The sequence below is a fragment of the Phalacrocorax carbo genome, chromosome 4 (assembly GCF_963921805.1).
Source record: "Phalacrocorax carbo chromosome 4, bPhaCar2.1, whole genome shotgun sequence".
Taxonomy (NCBI): Eukaryota; Metazoa; Chordata; class Aves; order Suliformes; family Phalacrocoracidae; genus Phalacrocorax; species Phalacrocorax carbo.
In genome coordinates, this window is record NC_087516.1 from 28795365 (window position 1) to 28820425 (window position 25061).

At 37.6% G+C, this 25061-nt stretch overlaps 1 protein-coding gene across 1 annotated transcript in view; it reads right to left on the reverse strand.

Moving 5' to 3' along the window:
* Positions 1-25061, reverse strand: part of GABRA2 (gamma-aminobutyric acid type A receptor subunit alpha2) — a 63067-nt gene that overhangs the window by 30034 nt on the left and 7972 nt on the right. Inside the window, exon 4 of the mRNA XM_064449372.1 lies at positions 5292-5359. Within this exon, the coding sequence (XP_064305442.1) occupies positions 5292-5359 (68 nt within the window). The remainder of the gene's footprint in view (positions 1-5291; positions 5360-25061) is intronic.

A 25061-nucleotide genomic window follows, 5' to 3' on the forward strand; every position in this document is an offset into this window, starting at 1 on the left:
CATCGCTTCATTTCAAAGGAACATATATTCATTTTTAAATACAGAAGTAATGTCTACCAGATATATATGACCTTTAATACTATAAAGAATATGTGGTATATTTCTAGGGAACTGTAGCATGATTTTCCTCTATTTGAAGAACCCATTTCAAGCCTTTTATTTCTGCTTCATCTGCCAACTTCAGTCATTTTTGTCTAAGCATTTAATCTAAACATGAAGTATTTGAAAAAAAATTTGGAAAAAATGTGTTTAACCAGTTTGAATGATAGTGTCTAGGGAAGACACTGTCTTCCTATTCATATCCATTTATGAAAAGGACCTTCTCTGAATTATTTTCTCTCTCTTTCTTTCCATAGACCTGATGTAGAATGAGCTCTGAGTCTAAAATAAGCACTGAGGAGGGATAAAAGAGAAATGTGAAAGATACGAATAAGGGATTACTTAGAAAAGAGACTAAAGGATATTATTCACACTGCTGTCACTGAAAATACAAACACTTCTCATTACCCTTTTTTATTCAGTCATGGAGAAAGAGCAACCCTGAAACACAATGGATGCCTGATGCCAGGGACAGGAATCCAGGCAAGAGGAACACTGAGAGCTAATGTCAGGGAAAGGCTTGGACACAGCCTCTGACAAATCAATCTCCAATATTGATCCACTTGGCAGGATGCTGCACAGGGGAACAAGCCTTCCCAACAGAATAAAAGGACAGGAATTCTGCAAGAAATCATGTGAGATAGCCTCCTTAAAATTTCAGCCTACGGATGTACCTTGCAAAGGCAATGGCCTGAGCCTATAATAAAAGGGAATAGAGCAACCAATTTATTGACTTTTCAGAAACATATCAATGATAAAGAGACAACCTAGATGCTCCCCAACACCCAAGAAAGCAAAGTGTATTTATCATTTCCGTTTGCCTTTTACTCTTTAGTCTTCTGATACTGAGTTAAAATAAAAGCTCCAGTAAAATAATTGCAGTGCTTTTTTTTATTCTTTGTGAAAAAAATCATCTTGGTGCATTCCCTTATTCTGTCCTGACTTACATATCATACAACCCCTGCAAAGCTTGTCTCCAGTTAAGGAACCATAGCTAATAATTAGTCTTTCAAACATTTAAAAAGTAAGTTTCATAGAAAAAAGCAAAATCTGGAAAAAAAAAATGGAATGAGGAAATACAAAAATTGGACAAAAAAAAGAAAAAATGCAGTTCCCAGTTCAGCCATTCTCTCTAAAGAACCATCCTCAGTTGTAGTAAGAGATGCTCTAACAATCCTTTCAGTCATTTCTGGATTTGACCTTCAGCCTTCATTAAAAATTTCTGTTCTGGCTATTTTTGAAAAATCAGAAACACTTCTTGAATGTTTAATTGAAAACTGACACGATGGAAGTGTGCGTATTGATGAACTAGCTGGGTATGACCATCTCTACAGAGAAATGTTCATGTTTTTTGACTCTAGTGTGAAAAAATAGAGCTTTATCATCAAGAAACTAGGAAAAAGTGCTGTGTACCAATAAATATGGAAAAACAAAAATCTAACCACAGTAAACAAAACTCCCCAAAGACAATGAAAAGCTAAGGTTGAAAGATGAAACACAGAACTTCCAGAAAGTTTGTTGGTTTTAATATTAAAGCAAAACGGATTCAGGTCCCACCATCTTTTAACTGTGTGTTGTAGGAAAGCACGAAAGACTGTTCCCAGTGACAATTAGAAATACTGCTCTGAGGCAAAATTTGCCAAAATACTGGCAAAGCTTTCTTCACAGCAGACCTCATATAAAGGCTCTCAGTGCCTATATGCTCTTACATACAATAACTATTGCTTGAGGAGTAAATACGTTTCTCTTTTTTTTTTTTTCTTTTCTACCAAAGACATCAGCACTTATGGCAATCTGGGAAATTTTAGAAGCCAAAGTGTCAGAAGAGCCTGGAAAGAAAGTAAGTCTGAGAAAGCTGTAAAAGTACCTTGCCTGCAGTGCTAAAATCAGAGTTAGCAGCATATATATTTAAAAAGATACATCAATCTACCAGACTTCAAATAATTAATTTTGAAAAAACAGATAATCAGTTTTAATGTTTAAATTAAATTATTTCCATTTTGTTATCCTACAAATCGTAATTCAACCAAAATTATCTTTCACCTCAGAATTTTCAAATATTAAATATTTTAATCAAATTACAAATGTTTTAATTAGCCTCTTTAATCATAATTTAGCCTTGTAACTCTTTAGAAAATTCACATATGCTTTGTTTTTCAATTGTTCTGTTCAATTTTTGGTTTCTTTGTTTTTCTAAACAATGCAGCTTTTCTTCTCTCAGGCTAATGTCAAAATAAATTTGTATCACCGATCTGGTTGGAAGCCTGTAAGGCATAGTACTGAACTTAAATATTTCAGAGAAATAACAGCTTAAAAAGACAGAACAGTGAAAGTAAAATCTGTTCAGTCCCATGTTTTGGATTGCCTTCTTTGGTTCTCATTAGTTTGCAAAATGAAGTTGAAAATTCCTGTTGCATATCGGCATTTCCTTCGACATTAAATACTGTGGTTGACATACAGTAGCATTTTTATGACACAGCTTATGTAGATACACCAATATTTTAGTCACAACAGTTCATGTGAAGCACAGTTTGCAAGAATTCTCGCCAAGAGTCAACAGATTTTGTAGCTAACACTTTTGGGCAGAACAGAGAGTAGCATCTTTTTAACTTAGACAAAATGTTAATCCACAACAAGGATCAAAAGTTTTTGACTCTTTACACACTTGGAGAAAAATCTCAGCCTCAGCTTTTACCTCCTAAATTTATCAATGACAACTTCAGCTAGCCTAAAATCAGTCAAAGATCAAATTCCCCTGGACTTAATTATGTTTTGGCAAAATTGTGACACTGGAAAAATACAGGAAATATGAATAAAAACCTACATTCTAGCAATCATACTGTCACAGATTGCACACAATACTATATTATCATTAATGGGAACTCCTATACTTCGGAAAACAGAAACCTCACAAATTGCTATCAATTCCACAACAACGAAGGTTAGAACGACATTTCGTCAACTTTGTTAATCAACACCGTGTCCTTAGCTCTGATCCACCCATCATCTTCAGTGTGCCACCTCCCTCTCCCATACTATAAACACATATTAATCATCTCCCATGGCAGCGAGTCCCCTTTCCATTTTCAACAGGCTTTTCTGCTAAACACTGTTATTCTTCACAAGATGCTAATCAAGGGGAAAAAACCCAAACTGGCAAACAGATAACGCAAAAAGGTGCAGTCATATATCTGCTGACTTTTGGTGCTATGAAAAATCCCAGGGGAAGGAATCCTGCTGGCAGCAATGACTATGAGAGTTTTGGCAATAGCAGTGTCCAGCCTAAAAACCTGATGTGACTGAGGGGCCTCACCACTCACATTGTGAAAGCAGAGGACGTCAGGGGCTGGGACCCAACCTTCCTGAAAAGATCTGAGATTCAGTTTGGGATTGACTGGAGTTTTAGGAGGATATGGGCAAGTGTCAAACTTATTCTTCCAATGAAGTCTTTTAAGGAGGAAGCTTATAAAATGAGAATTTTCCAGAGCTTCCAACATTTACAGAAAAAAATATCAGTAAACCCTCTGTATAGTAGTTTACATTATCAATTCAGTAATGCAATACCTAAATGAAAGAGTAGTCATGGTAAAAACTCTAATGTCACCTTCATGTTCAACGGACTATGTGATACTTCAGAAGCTATTATTTCAAAACTCACATGTTGAAATTTTCTAATTGACTGCTCATACATTTCAAAATTATTTTATAATTACCAACTGAACAAGCTAAATTAACCCTGAAACTTGAAGTAGTAAGTATGAAACTGCTCTTACTTACCCATCTACTTATCTGCAGATAGACCTACCCATTACAGTAACAGCTGCTGTTCTGATTGGATTAACGCCTCTGCACAGAGCTGCAGCATCGAATGACCTGACTCCTTACTGTGCCGTCATATCTCACTGTACAAATGGACACCCAGAGTTCACCACACATTTACACACTGATGTCAAAAGAGTTTCCTGAAGCAGATAGGGATTAGATTCAAGAAGCTTTTCATTAAATTTGCATTTAAGTACAGATGACTTGCACAGCCTTGATAAGTCTCCTTGTGCCTCAGTACCACATCTTTAAAATTGGGTTAATATCATCTGCCCATTTCACAGGAATACTGTAAATGCAAACACTGTGAAGTCATGAGATACTAGACTAACAAGGTCAAGATGTTCATATTACCTTTGCGTATAGCTGTGGATACTTGTTCTTTATAATTAGTAATAAAATATGAATCATTTCAGAAACTTAACATCATTAGGAAAAACACCTCAAGAAAATCAGTAACATTTACAGTGACAAATAGGAAATAAATGTCTAGTTTTCCTCTGAAATTACTTTTCCTGTGAAGCCTCAGTAATGTATTAATCACGAATGAAACAAAGCTTGAAAACTGAAACTATCACAAAAAACAAACCCCCCCAAAACAGTATATATTCTCCAAAGCTACGACTACCTATTAGTCAGTGAGAAAATAACTTTTAAAATGTACACCATACCATGAAGTATTTAGTTTTGTTGCAGCCTAGCTTGTAACATCAAGATGTTTCCTGTTTTGTATGATGCATAACCTGAAACTTCTCAGAGAAAAAGTTAGTATTGCCTGTTTTTAAAAATAGTCAATTTTTAACACCTGTAGATATACATAGGTAACATTTTATATGTCTCATATATAATCATGAATGTTCAAAACACTTCAAAAATAATTTCATGCAGGAAATAATTTCTAGCAGGAATGGCAAGGGCATCTAAAGTAACTTTCAGATTGTTTTTCCCTTCTTTCCTTTTAAAGATGTTATATCCATGAAGATCTTTCTCCCCAGTGTCATACATTCTGCCTAATCTATGCATGATCTGTAATAGGCCTACAAAGGAGCCCTTGCCTCAGTCTTTTCCATTGCTGTTTTCATGAAAAACTGCAATCTAGAGCAATATTCTGACAGTTTCTTTCTTTTTAATGTCACTGACTTCCTTTAAATGGTTACCAAATAGTGCAAATTATGAAGGACAGATCTGTAGAAAAACGCATCAGCGCTGATGGCCCAACTTCCAAGCTACTGGGATTTGGCACTTCCTGACTTCAATGACAGTATTCCCAATTTGCCCACGATAAGTAGAAGCACAATACATGTTTAAAGGAAATTAATAGTATATATCTTACATCATTTACCATATATGCAAAAGATTCAGAAACTCACCATATCAGTATCTGAAACAGGTCCAAAACTGGTCACGTAGATGTTAGTGAAGACTTCGGTAATACTATCTGATATAAAAAGAAAAAACAAACAAACATTTTAAATTTATAGTACTTCTTTCTGTCCTTATTTACTTCTCCTAACCAGCGTCCTGTTGTAGAAACTGGGGGTCTCTACCCCACTTAACGCAGGTTATCAGATGAGAGTTTGTCCCACTGAGTAGTTTGTTTCAGTTAAAGGACTATACAACCATCAGCAACTACCCACGTGTTTTTCATTTCTCCAATAGCAAAAATAACCACACTGTCTTGGACTTAACATGGTAGTACAGTTCTAAACATAAAATGCCTTTGTTGCAGAGGTGTTATCTCTGTTGTTGCAGATCATTCCTATTAAAGCCTTTCTAGTTCAAGGCTGTTTTCTTCACCCTGAACAACTTTTTCAAAGCCAAAGGCAAGAAAAAGCTTACAAAGCAATTATTGACTACACCAAATGTAACACTCAACAGCATTCTACTTTTTAATTGGGTATGTTTTTAAGTGGCACATATTTTAATATAATAGTTCCTTCCCTTGATACACAATGCTCCTGATACATAGTTGTGGCACTGTAAATACTATAAGAAAATGTTCTTCTTAATCATTGTAGTCAGACAGCCATGAAATCAGAATATTAAATATTGTTCTGCAGGGAAAAATAATAGCTGAGTTTTCTATCTATAGTTTTCAATTAGCCTCAAAATGGAACAATATTCACTAAGAGGGATAGTACACACTTGGAGGAAATTTCTTACAGCAGTTGCCAACTACTGTCTGCATTCAAGGCAGTCAACACAAGGAACTCTCTGCCTTAAAGCCAGTTGCTGGCCGGAAAAGAAAAATTTTAATACAGCTAGCTGTAATTTGGCCCACCCCAGAATTTCCCATTCCTAAAAATAATACAGCTGCCTGCTACATGAGTGATCCTGCTGTTATATTATGATTTCCATATTTAATCACCATTTAATATGGATTGTCAATTGTTTCTGTATTCCTAAAAGCTACCTTTTGACAAATATGTGGCATAGGCAGTTTTTACTTTTAATTGCAAGGTCAACAGTATAATCACTGCCCTCTATTGGGAGAAATGAACAGTGCTCACCCATGACTGCAGGTACCATACCAGCCATCAGGCAAAGACAAGACTCTTCTGTGAGCGGCTGCATAGGCAGCAGTGTATTTTCAAAGGGGTGTAGCTGCACCCAAAGCAGATATGTGGTGATACAGTACTTCCAGAAAACTTCTGGAGCACGGGGGAGGCACATTTCTGCACTCTCATCTTTAAGGAAACTTGAATTTCCTTTTCCAGCTGAATACTAGACATGTGCTTATTAGAATACAGAACTTTGTAAAGCCTTTCCTACCCAAAGGAATTTTCTTTCCAGGATCGTCTCTGCTTTTTAAGCAAATAAATAAAGGCTGACTCTTATTATGATTCACTCTGAAAGCTCAAAAGCACACTTCCTCTGCACGTCCTGAGAGATGTCTATCTGCGTGACAGAGACTTCTCTAATCCCATATGCAGCATCCGTACACAAGCTGAGTTGATTTCTACTCCAAACTTCTTACAAACTGATTTTAAGTCAGTGGACAACAAGAGGTGATGAGTCTGCACTGTTCTTAGCATTCAACAAGGATAAAGTATGGGTCTGGCTGAAATATCGTACAGAAACCACAGGTACAGTTCAGAAGACTAGTGACTGCATGTTGCCTGTGGGAGACCTTCCAGAAAAAAAGGTTATACTCTCCAAATGGTTATCTGGCACAGACTGAGACAAAACAGAAAAGAGACAAGAGAACCACCCTTCAGGGGGTAAAATAGTGCTGCAGGGACTAAGTGAAATTTGGCCTGTATTGTGAAATTTGGCCTGTACTATAATGACAACACAAAGTCTTAATTACAATTCTATTAAAAACACTAATGTTATAAAAATATGACTGACAATCAGGTATCCCAACAGCAGAAAACCAAGGCTACTATCAATTATACTGGTATAACCTGAAGGAACACAATTACAGGCAACAAAGGCATTTGGCAAATCTTAACCTGCACACACATCCCCTGCCAAATGGTTGGAAGCATGGTCCTCCTGTAACCTCACCCTATTGCTACCAGTCATTTGCATCCGATATATTACCTGACAGATGGGAATGACTTAACAATTCGCGTATAGTAAACTACAGGACATGGAATCTTCAGGCTTGCCTGCATATTAATTTAAAAAAAGTCCCATATTCTATCATATTATTTCTATATACTTCTGGATCCATCCTCCTATCAGACATGAACAGAGAAGACAGAGCTGAGAACAAACAAATTGACCACAACATGTCATAGAATGCTATTACAACAGTCTGTAGATTCCCCTTGTTGATGTGCATTACTCACTTCAAAACATTTCAGATCCTGGGAGTGAAGGATCAAAACTCGGGGAGTGGATGGGGAATGGATGGGAGGAAGAAGAGACTTACTATCCACCGATCCTCAGCTGCAAGAGCTTCATTTCAGGTTGTCATCATTAAGGTAAGCACTTCAATGTATGTAAAAAGTCCTGGGGCAAATTCATCCCTGATAGCCTCAGGAATGGGAATGGATGCAACTTAATTGTGCAACTTTATTTCTTTTTTGGCAAAACTGCCTTAAACCGGCATAGCTCCAGGCAACGGTGCTCTCCCCCGAAGTGAGGGTTCATCCTGATGGCAGGCAGTCCACCAGGCTCTTCCTTGGGTGAGAGCTGCGCCACGGCAGACAGTGAAGGGAGTAGCTAGAATGTCTTGAAACACGGTATGAAAGGGGCAAGGGAAGCTGAAAAGTTACAGATGAGAAGGCTGAGGGAAAAGGAAGGATAAGAAAACAGAACAAAGGAAGACAGGAAAAAAAGAAAGAGGAAAGCACATAAAAGAGGAACTGGCAGATTTTTATTTCTGCCTCCTATTGTCTCTCAAAATTCTGCGTATTTTATAAGTTTCTGTTCATACCCTGCATACAAGGAAGCTGGTCCTTAAAGACAAAAGAAGCTGAAACGTAATGTCTTGAATTATTCCTGTTACCATCTGTTAGCAGCCTGAGCCTTGTGTCTGCTAATGTTACAATACAGATTCCTCTGAATTACAAATTTGAACACAGGGTTTCAGAATCAGTGTCTATGAAAAGAAAAAAATGAATCCTCATTTTTTACAGTAAATATTGTAGTTATTGCTTTGAAAAAATACATGTTCATCAAATAAAGTCTGTCTTAAAACATACCACTTTGCCCTGCTAGTAACTTACTGAAAACAGTCCAGAGGCACAAACAACAGTTTCAGACAGACTCTCTAACCAGAATTCATCCAGCAGGCACCTCAGTTACAGGCTTTTTATAACTCACGTTCTGTCAACAACAGCACAAGTCATGACACTTAGCCCACTGGAGATTTAAACAGTTCTGGATCATCAGTGCTTGTGGAAAAGCCAAAAGAATGTACTCAGCTAAAAAATGTTCAATGCAACATGTGTTCGTGTACAAATCTAGAGTGTCAAAAGAAAAAATTAAGGACAAGTTTTTTCTGCTAGAATTATAAAATCTTTTTCTTCAATTGATATGTAAACACATAACTAAAAGCCCTGATTTTCAAAAGTGCTTAAATCAATGGAGACCTAGCGCTTTTGAAAAAGTGTCTAGTTTTTAAAGAACCCTCTGTTGGAAGAAGGGGTGGCTGACTCATTTATACTTGTGAACTCTTAAGTTATTCTGAATCACTGCCTTTGAAAGTTATACAAAGAAACAGGAACAGGAAAGAGTAAGGATATAGTTTCTATTTCTGATGCTTCTTTTAGGAGAAAAAAATTTTGGGCAAAGAATATGACATGTAGATGCCATCATCACATGAAGTGCTCTGAAATTCAGCAAATGCTATTATAACATTGTTTCTAACTTGCCTTGGTCATAAATGTTAATAGAGAAGCCTTATCTGACTTAGCTTAGCAGATGGAAGCCAAAGGAAAACTGGTAACAAAAAGAGTCAAGAAAGTTAAGAATAAAGACAGGAAGGAAAACACATCCTATGGAAGCAGTAAAAGCAACAACTATTACGATCATATTTCAAATGGTTCTCAAGCACTGATTTCTTCTGATTCCCTTTCCTTACTTGAACTGTCATGATATCAATACTACAAAAATAGAAAAAGTAAGAAAAAGCAATAAATACACCAAACTGCAGAAGTTTTACAGAGCCTTATCTATCCTTAGCTGGAAGGTTTTCTGTGTGCTTTAACTACATTTAGGATTTTACAAACATTAACTATAATAACTTCTCTCTGGAGAGAATAATTTTATTATTTTCTTTTTTCTGTACTTGGGAAGATGAGGCAGAAGGATTAAATGAAGCGTACGTACAGGTGTTTACAAATCTGGCTTCAGCTGTCCAACAGTAAGTATCCACACTGGAAAATGTCAGCATCATTGAATCATCAAAAATTAGAAAAGGAGTTCAGAGCTTAGTTAGAGTTGGTACCAGCGCCTTTGTCCATTCCCTTATGCCAGCTCTCCTGCTGCTGGGATACCGTTTCTGATGGTCTGAAGTCCTGCTGACTTGTTCCCCAGTAGAAGAGCTGGCTCAGCTGAAGTAGGCTGCTTGGCAGAAAATTTGCAGTGGCTGAAGTCTAAATCAATCACAGGTTGAGTAATGGAGATGGTCAGAAAAGTCAGATGAAAAGGTTCCTCATCAGCATTTACCAGTTTGTCAAAATTGGAAATTTTCAGAGGCAATTCAATTTTGAATGAGTTCCTTTGGACTGCTGCCTGCCAGGCAGTTTTCAAAACTTCTCTGCTTTCTTTCAAATGCCCCTTCTCAGCTGCCTGCATCTCTGAAGGGGTACATGGGGTTCCAGCGTCTGTGACGTGGGGTAGCTAGACATGCAGGGTTGGGCACACCTGAGAGCTCTCCCTTTCCCGGAGAATTCTGAGGCAGAATTATCTTTCTTGAAATAAATTTTACTAATATTTCTCAAACTTGAGAAGGATCTGTGTTTTGCTTATTCCTTCTCTCCTCTCACCAAAATAATCTACAATCCTTTCTTTCAGGGAATAGGGACAAAACATGCATGGCTCGTTCTAGGTATGTTTGAAAGAAGAGAAGAAAGGATCATTGCGAAGTCTTCAGAGTGATCCATCAGCAAGGTTCCAGGTGTTAATCTGCATGAAGCTGGCTATATTATCCATCAATGTGTCAAGGCTATCTTCACAAGAAAATACACTAGTACATTGGGTTGGACTTTTTTTTTTTAATTATTTGAATTTTCACTCAAGAATATTGTAAATCCAGGGTTTGGGCAGCTAAAATAAAAGCCAGTCTGTTTGAGGTAATCCAAAACCAAAGCACTCTTGGTGGGACAGAGCTTTTAAAATATACATACACAGTTCTAATGCATAGGCTGAAATAATTTCTTACAAACATTATTCTAAATGTAGAGTAAATAGTTCCCGGGAGAACATTGCAAGGCTGTAAGTGAAGGGCAGCCACAGCATGCAAAAAAATGTGAAAATAAAATACTCCTCTTTAATTATGTCAACAAAAAATATAAAAAGAGGTCAAGTTGTAGTGCTGTGGGATCCTTAACTGAGGATTTCTGAGTTTTTGTGGAAATGCTGTCAAAAACTTGATGTTACTTTAATTATTTTGCTATAAAAATTATTTAAGTGGAATTGACATTGTTCTGACATTGTAATATGGTCTCCAAGGGCATGCTTGGCAATGTTGCCCAAAGGCTTTGAAATTGTCATTCACAATACAAGTCAGGGATTGCACAGGTGAAACAGCCAGGGTCTTAATCCATCAAACACTGTTCCCACTCAACATGCTGCCCTTATCTGACAAGCTCCTTAGCGTGTCTGTTGACAGCTCAAGACACACTCTGGCTGGCAGTGAATGGGGGTCAGAAGAGGTCATGCAACCTGGAGCCACAAGAGCCTCAAAATCCATAGGAATGAAGATATTTCAAAATACTGTACTACCAGTTCTTCTTTATATTTGGTTTTGGTGCTTTATGTGACAATTTTGTCTATCTAGCTACTCATCATCTTCACTCATTACCCACTGTTAAATTACAACAGTTTCAAAACCACATGTGCCTACATAAATACACTTCCAATTTGTAAAGTGAAGCCAACTGTGAGAAGAAACAAATTCACTCCTCTCCTTGTCATCAGTGCTTCACTTCCAATAGCCTCACTCTATCCTCGATCTATCAGCAAGACAATTTCTAAACATGAGCAATAAATAAACTTCTCTTTCAAATCTCCATCTTTAATGAAGCATATGTAGAGTAAGCTTACCGGTAAGATCTAGTAATACCTGTAACTGTTACTGTCAACAGTTGCTCTCCTGATTCACTTTGGTGTAAATGAGACATGAATCGGGTGTGTACTTGATTTCTCATGATGTTGACTGAAACAAGAATATATTCTGGAGAAAATATTCTGGGGAAAGATACAGGAACTGAAAGCCAGTAGGCTAACAGACCCCAACTGATTTCCCTCTAAAGAGCTTGTATCTATTAAGACATTATATCATATACTAAATAGACTATCAGAGACCCTCCAAAGGCATACACAGAACTCACAAAGTTGGGCAACCCTGAAAAGCAATACCGTACTCTTGAAATAAATAGCATTATGTCATTTAGACTAACTGAATACCTGGTCCTGTGTGTAAGCCCATTCTTGAACTGGATTTTTTTATTTTGGAAAAGTAGTATTTATTATTCTGAAATGGAATATAGCTGGTCTGAAATAGCAGGAAAATATGAACTTGAGGGAGAATTTACTGTAATACAAAACTTCAGTTAAAAGTAGGTGTACCTTTAGAGATGAGTGAGACTTATTGACCATTAAAAAAACCACACATTAACCTGGAAAAAAATGTTTAGCTTAACTGTCAACATCCTTTTCCTCTGTAGCAAAAAATATGACTTGGGAAAACATTTTCAGATATGATTTTAGCCAAGCTAATGTCTTTTTTAGGTGTAGGTTACCCACAAAATGTGCACAGAATGAAATGTAGGTATATCCGCAACTCAAATAGTGTGATATATCTCTGCATTTGGGTAATTACTCAGATTTGTCCTGTATGTAAAAGAGATTCGTGCAAATTGTAAGAGCACTGTTTCCAGCTAGCAAACAGAAAATTTAAAAGTGAGTTATTACATATACTATTATATTATTATTCAGTGATACATTTACATGTTACTAAGATAATTTGGGGTTTAATTCTCACTCAAAAAGAAGAAGAGAGTGCAGATCACATACACAAACATTACCTTTATGTAGGGGAATAGACAGGGATCGGCGACCGGAAGATTACGGGATGTGACGGAAAGATAGACTCCTCCCCATAGGAGTGGCAGGAACAGGAACCGCAAGAGCTATATAAGCGTGTGACGCAGCTAAATAAACGGGCATTTTGTATCCATCATATTGGTGTCTGTGCATCACTGTCCCCAGGGTGGGTAGAGCCCTGTGTCCCGGAGGTATGCGGCCCAAGATAAGTTCTCCCGTAGAAGCATGCAGCTACACCTTTACTACTTTTTCTTTGCTCTCTCTCTACCAAGAGACCTTTAATTTGCAAACCTGGTTACTTCAGGTAACAAAATTAAACACATTTCCAAAGGATCCTATGAATGAAGAGCCTTGGACACAGTGACATTTGAGGTGCAGTTTTAACCTTAATGTAGGCTTCCTCTACTAGTTTGAGAAAGTCACTCAAGGGTAGGGCTAAAGATTGTTTTTGGTGCCCAATTATCTCTTTAAGTATATTGGACGAGCTCCACAAAGTGATTTAAGCTCCAAGTTTCCACTTAAATCAATAAAAGTTAATCTGAATGTCTCTGTGGTCCAGATCATAATGACTAAATTTTGCACTTATATTTGTCTGAATCCCCTTTAGTCCCAAATTCCTGTCTAACATTGTCAGTACCTAAAATTCCCTGGCTGCTTATATTTCTACCTTAAGGCAAAAATATCCTGACGCTGCCAAGCAGCTTAAAGAACTGGCTCTCAACCAAGTCCCAACGAGTTCTTCAAACTATAAATAATTACAAATTTACTGGGCCAGAAAGACTTTGAGAGAGAAAGCAAGAAAACAAGCAAGAGTGATTCCACAGCCTAGCAGTACTCATGGGATGTAGCAGACATAAGTTGAAGTCTCTGCTCAATATCTAATTATTTATACAAAGTAGAACAATTCCTTCCAAAGACTGAGGAAGCATTTTAGAAAATTCACCTTTGTGGTCAAGGCAGACCCTGAAACACAGTAACATAAGTTCATGTCTCTGCTTTAAATCCAAGCATGCACTTGACAAGAGGTGCTCTCTCTCTCACACAAGTTTCCATGTGGGGCTGTCAGCTACTCTCATGGCTCTTTCCAGGAAAGAAGGAATGGCAGGAGCTCTAGAGGGGGCACACCACTGTGAACAGATGAAGTGGAGACTGGTAATGTTTTCCCACCCACTTGGATGTTTCACCTGTGTTGGTAAGAAAAGGCTTAAGCTGCATGCCTCTCTTCATCATCTTGTAATTAGTTAGCTTGACAGAACCCACTCAGTTTTTTGACTTTATCAACTGCTTTTGCAGACAGTTAAAGCTATGCCCACACCATTTCTGAGGTGTGCCAACATGCCTAGCTTTCCCTGTGTTCCCCAAAGGAGACCTTGCTGTTTGAAGCAATGAATTCCACTATACATGGGGTCCAGGAGATGTAGGCACTGCTAAACCAAAGCCCTCAGTCTGTATGGGGCTGGCTGGCCAAAGACTGTGAATGGCTCCACAGTCCAGCAGTACAAAACACAGGTCTCAGTCCATGTTGTGACACATACATGGATATTTTATATGAAGTAAAACATCTCCAGAACTATCAAAAGCCCTGTGTCTAGTTAACAGAGATGGGAAGTGGGAGGCATGGATACAGAACCTTTTTCCAAATCAGGTAGAGAATAAATAAGATGTTTAAGCTAGAATGTGCTTCACCCCTGATGAGAAGGCTACTGTACAAACTGGTGCAGCCCATATCACATCAGGCCAACCAACCAACCAGTGTTTAGCTTGAATTCTGCCAGTACTTAAACGTGAAAGAGAGTCCGAAGCAAGCCAGAAGTGCACAACTTAATTGGTTCTTTGCACGGGGAAAAGAAGAAATGTAGATACTCTTGGTCATTACTGTTGGACTTCATAGACTTTTGGCACCTTGAGCAACATTTTGACAATCTCAGAGGTATCAACTGCCAAGTGATTTAAGACAGCAACTAAAGATCTAGACATCTTCTCGATTTTTTTCCTGCCTTTTAAACAAAGTATTCCTCCGATTTACAGGTTCATTGTAAAGACATTAATACAACATGGACGCTTGAGACAACCAAGTAATTATAAATAGTAGTCTTGCTATGGTACAATTAACAAAGGGATAAACAAAGTGTTGAAAATAGGAACAAGGAGGAGTGAATGAAGTAATTGGGAAGGGCAATCTAAACACATAGGTAATATGAAATCTGTTCCCATAAGGCCAGACTACCATGAAATCCACCAAATCTCTTCATTCCCTTTTCATTACATTCTCACACACCAAGAAGAAAGGGAAAATAATTTAAAAAACATTCAGGACTAAAATAAACAACAAATGTGAGTCATTTTTAGTTAAAGTTGCACAAAATGTTCAACAGAAACATGAAAGTGAAAACATAGTTGAGTTTGGCTGGAAGAAATGTGATCTTACTGAGATGGGTTACTTAAAAGGTTGAAGTAAAATGAACTTAGCTAACACACAACACATTTGGCAGCAAACCAAAACTACATGGCATTCAAATGAAAACTAAAACATCAGCACTAAACCTTATCCCTTTAGACACTACAGACTCCATCAAGATGCAAAGTATATAATTACCAGGCTGAGTAACAAATGCAACTACTGCATTGTTTAGATCAACTGGATGAGCATGACGAAGCTAAAATGAACCAGACTCCCCCAACACTGTCTAAAGAATGAGGCAGAGGAAGACAAAGAGAACAAGACCACTCAAACAAGTCTGGAAATGGAAGGGAGCAGACTTTGATAAAGCAGAGCAGTAATTATTTGGACCAACCTGAATCGGTGTCATCACACAAGTAGGGATGGCAAAGTTATTATTCCCATGCAACCGTATTTCCATCTACTCTGCTTAGAGGCTTGTGCTATTAGAAAGGAAACCATAACATGCAGGTAAGGCAGAACAATTCCCAAAATTATTTCAGATTTTAGAAACTTATATTCAGAAGTCTTTCTCCCTCTTTTTTTTTTTTTTTTAATTATTTTTATGACCTCCGTACTTAGAGTCATGGAACACCCTATCAAATTCTGCTGCATTACCCTTCTAGGCTAATTTCAGGTTTAATCTCTGTGCTTTATTCCAAGTCACAGCATTTTATAAATCATCCCATTTGATACACTTACTCTGCCAGACCCTCCTGTACTCCAAAACACATCTCCCCATAACAGCAGGATCATTTAAAAAAAGCAGCAGTTTCAAGTTTCTCTTTACAGTCATGAAGTGGCTGAGTCTGGGCTTCTTAAGATATGCCCTTATTGCACAGTGTTTCCTGACTCACTTGATTTTAGTTGCTACCTTATTTGCTTGTTCACCTCCTCTTACACAGGCCCAGGTGCTTTTCTAACCAAGATCACTCAGCCTAGATTTTCTCCAGGTTACGTTTTAGGAGCCACTTTGGCTTAAGTTGGTAGCATGTTAACTTGCCATTCAAAGTACAGGTTATGAAAGGCAGCTCTCCTTCAGTACTTCCCACATTCCAAACATTAAAAAAACCCCAAATTCTCATAATTCTCTGAAAGAACATCAGAGGTCGAAGTCATTCTGCATCAAGGACGTGTGAAATGGCTGCAGAACTCACACTGGAGTGACCAAGGGACTGTGATAATGCAAAAGTAACACATACAGTATCTCACCCTTTGGCCACACCCTACTTTTTCTAAGCTAAAACAGACACTGTCACAGTGCTCATTACCCTTGTTAATTATTTAATGAAGATTTGGGTAGCATGCCAGAGCCCACTGAAGACAGTGAAAAAGCCTTCCCCTGGTGATGGCCAACTTCAGAGGAAGCCTTAGGAGAATGCCTGTCTCTGTGGTCAGCCATGCCAAGAAGCAGGTTGGCACCCTGGAGCTGAGAGGAACCAGGATGAAGCTCTGGGAAGAACAGTCTTGCTTTTATTGTGGCACTCATTGTCACCAGAGTTCGCATCTTCCCAAGGCTCGCTGCTAACACAGCAAAGTATGAAATTCACATGTTCCAAAGTCCCAAAGGCTGATGGAGCTCCTCTAGAGATCAACCGACTTAAGTATTGAAAATGATGATCCTTTCAGACAGATCAATTTTACTGTCTGTGTATAGTGCCTGGTTACTGTAGCCCTGGATTGTAGAGACATTAAAAATTGAGCTTTGTTTATTTTTTCTCTTTTGCTAGCCTTGTACTTTGCATTCAGGCATGACAAGAATCAATGGTAGTAAAAGGTAGTGCCTTTATTTAATACAGCTGTGTATTAGTGGGCACTCTTAATGCATTTTTTGCAGCAGAAGCCTAGAATATATTTTTAATAGGTAATGCTGTACAGAATGCTGTAATAGCATTTCATAAGAATGTGACATACTGTCAAAAAAACTAAACAGCATTCTAATCCTTCTATCAACAAGCCAGCAGTTCCTATTTTAAGCCAGGTGAAATAACTATGAAGTATAGGAAATTAATGTTTATCCAGACTACTCTAATATTCCCAAAAAAGCTAGCATGGACTTACTAAAATCAGTTGGAGGTTGTGTGTATGTTAACACCCTAAATACCCAGGGTCCATAAGAATAGGTAGGCACACCTTTTCTTTACACTTCCCTGATCCCCATGGTTCCTGAAATGCAGGGGAAGGAGGAATCGAAGTATGGGTTTTGAGACACAGCACAAAACAGTCTGGCTACCAAGCTGCCTTTTTTTTTTTCTTAACATTTTTTGTGTGTGTTTGGCAGGACAACTCGTGGAATGGTCATGGATATAAGCTTCTTGCTAAACAGGAGTCCTGACAAAAAAGTTAGTGGCTTGACCCAACAGAAGATCACATTAATACTTAAACCAAACAATTACCCCTACAAATGAGTATAAAATAATAACATGGACAACAATGGGACAATCTTTTTTTAAATCCCATTTTAACATGTTACAGAGTTGTCAGTCTTCTGTTATCTAGTTAATAACAACAAAAAAAAAAGGTCTTAAATTAAGGCCGTGTTAATGTGCCTACAAGAACTGTGCTGTAGCACTCTAAAGTCCCACGGCTGACTCACTTGAATGTCTCCAAGGTAATTTACAGATAGCAGTGTTTCCCAGAATCTCCTCCAAAACATATCCCCAGGATACTCCCAGAGCTTGGATTAAGCAGCCTCAAATTTGTCTTTTAAGGTTGCTTGTTGACAAGAGAATTCCCCTCTGACTGTCCTTGGGACTTTCAGAACCCATCAGGCTTCTATATGTGGAAAGGCTATATATTTGGGACAAGAATCTGCCTTTAAAATTAAATTAACAGTGTTTTTTTTACAGGCAGAAAATACAAGTGTTTTTTTTCTTTGAAACAATGCCTAATACAAGTCTAATTAGAATCCAGTTTCTTAAAGTGAATATCCTTCTAAGCAGATACTATGGCTTTGTAAAAATGCAGACAGCATCTACTACAGATTATTATCATTTTAAAACAATTGGTTATTTTAAAAATTGCATATTGTGCGGTAGCAAACAAGAGTATATGTTCAGGTTTTTTTATGGTCAACTAAAGACAAAATGCCTGGTAAAAAAATAAGGAAATCTCAGACAGATTTTAGCACCCAGCAGATGGAAAGGGATTATTAAGGATGTGACCATTCCCTTATCTCAAACAACAGGCATTTATATTTCTCCTTTCTCATCTGCATTTACTTATTTATTTTTCCAGGAGGAAATATCTCCCCTTTTGTTTAGAAACTGCATAAGGCAACGCAGTACCAAGCTCACATTTAAAGATCCAGGAGAAAGAAGTTCACTGTTTGGTAAAATTAACACTATTGACACTGATAAGGACAGTCTGTGAAATGCCAAGGCCTGCCCTCAGGATGGCAGAGGGGTTTTTTCAACACAGTACCGAATCTAAGGCTCGAACTTCTGTTTCTCCTCATTTATATACTCCACTACACTATACACTACAACCGCTCCTCAGCCTCTTCTCATCCAGAGGGAATTCATTCCTCATTCAGTGAGCCTATAAATTGTGAAAAATATAAATTACTTCGAATAATGAGAATAAAAAGGCAGCTACAGGAGCCTTTAGACTGTCAGTCAGAAGGAAATATCAAGAACATTAGGCTGGTGTATTCAGGGCAGGAATTGTCCCTTCAACCCACCTCTAAATTCTTAAAGATAAATACAGACTCTCCTTCGCCCTCCATTCCCTTTCTACTCTCTGGTGATGTGCTGAAAGGCTCATACACTTAAGGGAATGGAAAAGGATGTCCCTAATAACTCCCAGCTCCTGACAGAAGTGGTCTGAAGAACCTACTGTCTTAGGACAACTGAGAATGAACACAAGAAAGAAAACGCAAGGAATTTGTTGGAACACAAGTACCTCTCTTGGATGAGAGAAATGGCACCAAGCAACGGAGACCAACAAAGAGAAGAACTCCTAACGAAAGGGCAATCTTTCTGTCAGAAGATATATTACTTTACTGACATTCAGGTATTTAAGGGATCAAGAGGATGCAATTTTTAAAATTAAATCAGAAGAAGGTGTTAAAGGCAGATAGGTAACTCCAGAAAACTACAGTCCCATGAACGATCACAAATTCAAGGAGTCTAGAAACACTTCAAGAAAAAAAATAGCAGCTTCAAAAACCAGCTTATTTAGAAGTCATCTTTCCAGGTGGAATATATCTTCTGTACAAACCTCTCCATTCCGGTCAAATCTGTGTCAGAAGTTATGTGATCTGTAAAACAGAGCACCGTTCTGTGGCTTGGGGACATGGATCTGTTCCATTACCAATGGTGGATCATACCTCCCAGTTTCTTCACCCTCATGTACCTTTTGTATTTACTCAGATATAAAAGTCGCACCTTTTGCAAAGTAGTCAGAGTTCTCTGATATACCTGCAGTGTCACTGCTGTGAGAAAAGCCACCACATACATATAACGGACATGTAGGCTTTACAGCGTACATCAGTTTTTCACTGATTCTTATTGAACTACATGTGTCAGAACACAGTGCAGGCCAATGGTCCATGGCACCAAATCTGTATTGCAATCAACTCTGTTAGTCATAACACTACAAGATTACAAGATACTTAATTTACAGTTTGTAAAAAACACAGATTAAGCAGACAGAACATGGGGCAGCCATGTTTTTCCCAAACAAACTGCACAATAGGATGCATCATCTCTACTGGTTCAACCAAAAAAAAAAAAAGCATGTGCAGGACTAAATATGTATGTATGGACATAAAAAAATAAATGTAATTTGGTCAGATGCAACTAAATCCAATCTCTGACTACAGCTACACAACTTTACTAAAATGTTTCATGTCCTCTGACGTGCACAATAATCCCAGGTAAGAGGGAAATTGATTTACACTGCTTTCACAGAGTTAACTGCTCTAATTATTAAATAGCCCTCAACATATGGCAAGAAATTATGGAACGTAAATCAGAGCCATGTGCTACAAAGTAATCACACAAATGGTTCCCAAATAGCAACACCACTTCCAGAAGGTTAGCAGAATCATACCTTCCTGATGTACAGACAATTTCAGAAAACTAGTGCTGACATAATCTGCATTATAAAGCAAACTATTATTAGGATGACAGTGGTAAACAAAACTCCCTTTAGCTTGTGATTAATTTAATTTGAGCATTAATCTGAAAAAACAGACATAAAAATGTGTTTAAAGATTAATCTTGGCATACTAAAGTGCTTTGATTCTTATCATTAAAATTTATTAGACTTTTGGCGGCGTTAATTCAAAATCTGCTGATGTTTTAATTTAGCAGGCTGGTGAATTGTACAGCAACACAAAACGTTATCTGATATATTGTCTATAGCTACTTTTTGAGACAGATGACTCATTGTTGAAAAACATTAATGTCAGAAATTTAAATACATGCATATACCATAATGATAAAACTGTTTACGTTATTCTACTTTCAAGTTTCCAAAGGGTATTTGAAAAAACTATCATTCAGCTGTCTTAATGTGGCAGATGTTTAGAACTGGCCAATGTTTAGTATCACCATTTTATCTCCCTCCTTCACTTTCTTCTCTTTTGCCCTGCTCTCCTGCCCTTTCCCCTGTTCCTTGCTTATAGTGTGTTTTCACCTTGGCTTGAATTACCCTACTGCTACGTTGCTGAAAAACAGTATTATGTCCTACTTATCTTTTTCTTGGAGTCTTTAGAAGCTACTGTTAGATACTGATAGGAGCCACTACTAATACCAACAATTAATACAAACCAAATACTGTAAAAAACAAAGCAGATGCAGAGGCAATTACAATGTCCTTCTGCATGATCCTTGTTGATGAAACACCTTTCTCCCTACACACTACTAATTCTAAAAATTGGATGCAGTAGATTGTGCATTGAAAAGGTTATTGTTAAAAATGGTCAAGAAATGGTGGCACTCCAAGAAAAGAGAAGCAGGAATATGTAGTCAGGAATATTACCAGAAGCAACAGGTCTATCTCAGACCACTCAACACCACCAAGAAAATTGTACTGGCACAAAAAGAAGGCTATACAATATGCGGGCAGAGAAGAATCTTTGTTTTCTACCGACCCAGGAGTCTGCCTTCGCATCATTTCAACCTCCCCAATCCATTTTCCTTAGATATGAAATCTTTCAGGCAGCTGGATGTAAGCGAGTGTACCTGGGAGGAGGGTAAGGCAAGTCTGGGTTTCATATCACCAAAAACAGCAAAAAAAGCAAAATTACACAGCTGCATCTACATGGCATGTCTGGGCTGGACTTGGCAACAGCTGTATTTAGATGGAGTGAAATAAATTAATGGAATTTTGGTCAAAGAATAGAGCTGGGCATTTTCTAGAAGAATGTATGAAAGGGAAAAGGCAACTATGAAACCAGAAGGAAAAAAGAAGATCTGTGTCAGGACACTTCAGAAGGGCAGGGTTTAGAGGTTCCTGGGTGCTTCCTGAGGAGGTGTTGAGCTCTAGGATATGCAGTGTTCTACAGCTTTTCAGTTCCCTGTACACTGCCCATCTAATCATGACAAAGTAAACTGATTCAATGAAATACAATGTCTCTCCTTTAAAATACTGCCTTTTCCCGTATTTAACCCTTTTCAAGGCTCCAGGTTATGACGATCGTGGGAAAAAAGTGGCTAGACTCACTTTTAGTCTATTAGTCAAGTCTCAGCTTCTGCTGAATGTTAGAAAATCCAAGGCAAAGAACACAGAAAAGGATATGTCCATTTTCCCAGACCTCTCCCGTCTACCCCAAATCTTCTATTCATCTCAGTGGATTGTTTATTAATAATAAGATCAAGAGTTGTACAACACTGTGCATTCTACCATCCATAGGCAGTCTAAACCTTTGATCTACAAAGGTATTTTTATTCAGCTATATCTTTCAGAACTGACACTCTAAATTTAATTATTTCAGTTTCCAGTTAAGAAAACTTCAGCCATTATTTCAATGTCTTGCTGGTTGTAAGTCACAGAATCTTAGAATAATTCCATTTAAAAAGCACTTTTGGAAGATCCAAAGCAGAACGAACTCTGAAGACAGATCAGGTTGTCCAAATTCTGTCAAATTTTGAGTGTCTCCACAAAGATGGAGACTTCACCACGTCTCTGAGCAACCATTACCACTGCAACTCTGTTGAAAATCACCATCATTGGCCTAATAGTTATGAGCTTGCCAAGTAAAGATAAGGAGGGGGAAAAAAAGTAGTATTTCTTCATTTTTTAAATAATTTAAAATTATGTCTCACAAATAAAGATAGTATTCTTACATCACCTTCACCACAATCAGTCCTTGAATGGAGTAGAAGCCTGTTGTGCTGTGCAGAATATAAATACACAGTAAGAGGTGTGTCTCATGGCAGTTTTCATTTATGGGGTGCTAAAATAAAAGAAATATACTTAAATATATATTTGCTGTTAGATGCCAGAAGAACTAAGGTTAAAAAAACACAACCTTACCTACACAAAGAGGCTGAAGGAGTTCTGCATGTCCATTTAATCCCAAGTTTTTAGCTTCCATTGAAAATAAATTGTCAAAACTTGCCAAAAAATTGTCTTGAAAAAAAGTTATGCATGTCTATTTGCTTAAATATTGGTCACTGTCACATGAGCAGAAATCAACATCACTAAAACAATGATGCCTACTCATATCACAGTATGATGTAACTATCATTTTTCCTTAAATCAAACATACTCCTGAGGTCCATTTTTCCAGCTCTGTGAAGGGCAGTGTCTTCCAAATATTGTCTGTGTCCTATATATCTAAAACCAAAAATTCAGAGTGTCAATGCTTTTATTCACTGCTGGTTTAATAGTTCTTCACCAAAACTGTCTTAATACCTTTAGGTGATTATGCAATTGAATAAGAGCTCTCTATAGCTTCCTTCTTACATTCTTTACTTAGCACTCTTTTTTTGGTATACCTTATTAAAGAAAATATTTGAAACATAACTTTCTGTGTGTCTGCTATACAAAGAATATATGAAACTGAGTACTCCATGGCTACATCATAGCAGTAAGCATTAAAGGATTTCCCTGATACTGTTTATAGGTACGTCTTTTAGTGTAACCCAGAATACTATTAATTTTGTATTACAAAATGTGTCCTTGTTGCTACAGAATGACTAACCTTTTTTCATTGTAAGCAACAGAGCCCTTGATGTCTACATTTTAAATTCTCCTTTTCCTTTGTTAAAATCCACTACTAAAAATCCATGAAATCCATTAAAATCCCCCAAAGATATCCTGCATGAATTTCTAATGCACTTAAATATTTCTGAAAACATTTCAGAGTTAGATTATTTAAATAATAATTATATTTCCAATTCAGGTGGCATTACACAAATCATATCATTTCATATGGGTAATAAAAATTTTGGAACTGTAACACTGAGATCCTTTGGTACTTGGCTATTAAAAGTAGTCAGCCTGAGTGAGAAGCAGCTCTATATTTCGGATAGCAAACTCCTTGCAAGATTTATGTAACATGATAAGAGGCCTTAGTGGGAAGCAGTCAACAGTATAATACCTTGGATATCAGCAAGGCCACTGCTTTTCAGCCAGTTCCTAAATAACCCAGAAAAAATGTATTGCTGAAAAAAGGCGATGTTTGTCTTAGCCCATCAAATCTGGCTGAAAAATTAAACCACCCCGTCAGTCTGATTTACAATGATCTCCAATGAGCTCCACAGAAATCTGCAGTATCTGCCTTCATGTCTTCCTTGTAGCTGAGATAAAAGTAAGCAAAGTCTTAATTCAGCCTTGGTGTCATCAGCAGTATTTCTAGCATTAGAAGCAAATGCTGATGTTTTGCCAGAAAAATAAAAAAAAATGAATATACATGTTCAGTGAACTGGGAGATCCTCTCAGATGAGCTCCTTTATAGGCATATAAATTTTACTGTAAAGTACCTAGATTTTTGTTAACTGTTCTGAAGCACAGCGTCTTCCCACTTTGCACAGTGCAACACTTGCCCCGATTGCAATACTCTGCACAGTTGTAACATTAACAGTGTGTTGGTTTATCCACACACTTTGAATAAACAAATAAATAAATAAATAAGCTTTGTTTAGCTCCTCAGCCGCTATCCTACATCATTTTTGCTGGTTTGTTCTTCAATATCATAACAGTTTCTGAGGGTTTTTTATCCTTCTACTTTGCTAACGATTCATTCTCTAGAATGCTTATAGCTACTGAGTTAGTTCTGTTCTTGGATTTTAGCACCATCTGCATGCCCTGGATAACTAGTTAAACGAGATTTTCATATCCTCCTCTCTATTGCTTTTCCATTTTTTACAAGGAATGCTTTTTGCCAATAAAAATTAATCTGAGTTTCTCACTGACTCCTCGGGAAGCACTATTATGGCCAGATTCCATGTGACCCTTCCAGGTATGCCCAAGAAAGAGCATAGAGTAGCTTATGCCTTTGTATCCTGGCATAACTACATTGATAGTGGGCTTTCAGAAAATGCAAGTGATGCTCTGAATTGCTCTGCAGCAGCACTGGCATTTCCAAAAGATGAAACTGGAGCAAATAAGGACTAAGGACACAACCAGAAGTGAGATGGGGAACTCTACTTTTTCCTTTAAAATCAGTAGTGAATGCTTTCCTGTAGTGTTCTGCAGCAAAAATAGTTGAAGGATCTTCTTTTAGGATACTCTGAATGTGCATTAAGCATGATGAGGCAGACAAACACTGCTAAATTTTGAATGCCCAGCCAGAGGACTGCTACAGCTACAAACTCTTCTAAAGCTGATTAAAAATTCTGAATCACAGAGCTATATAAATATACTGCCCTAAGTGTAACATATTCCAGATTATCACCATATGAGCATGGCTTTGTTTCCTGGCAACTGAAGACATGAAACTATTTGATAAACACACACACACGTACATATACATATATACATATACATATATACATATATATCTCTCCTGATCTGGGAGGGA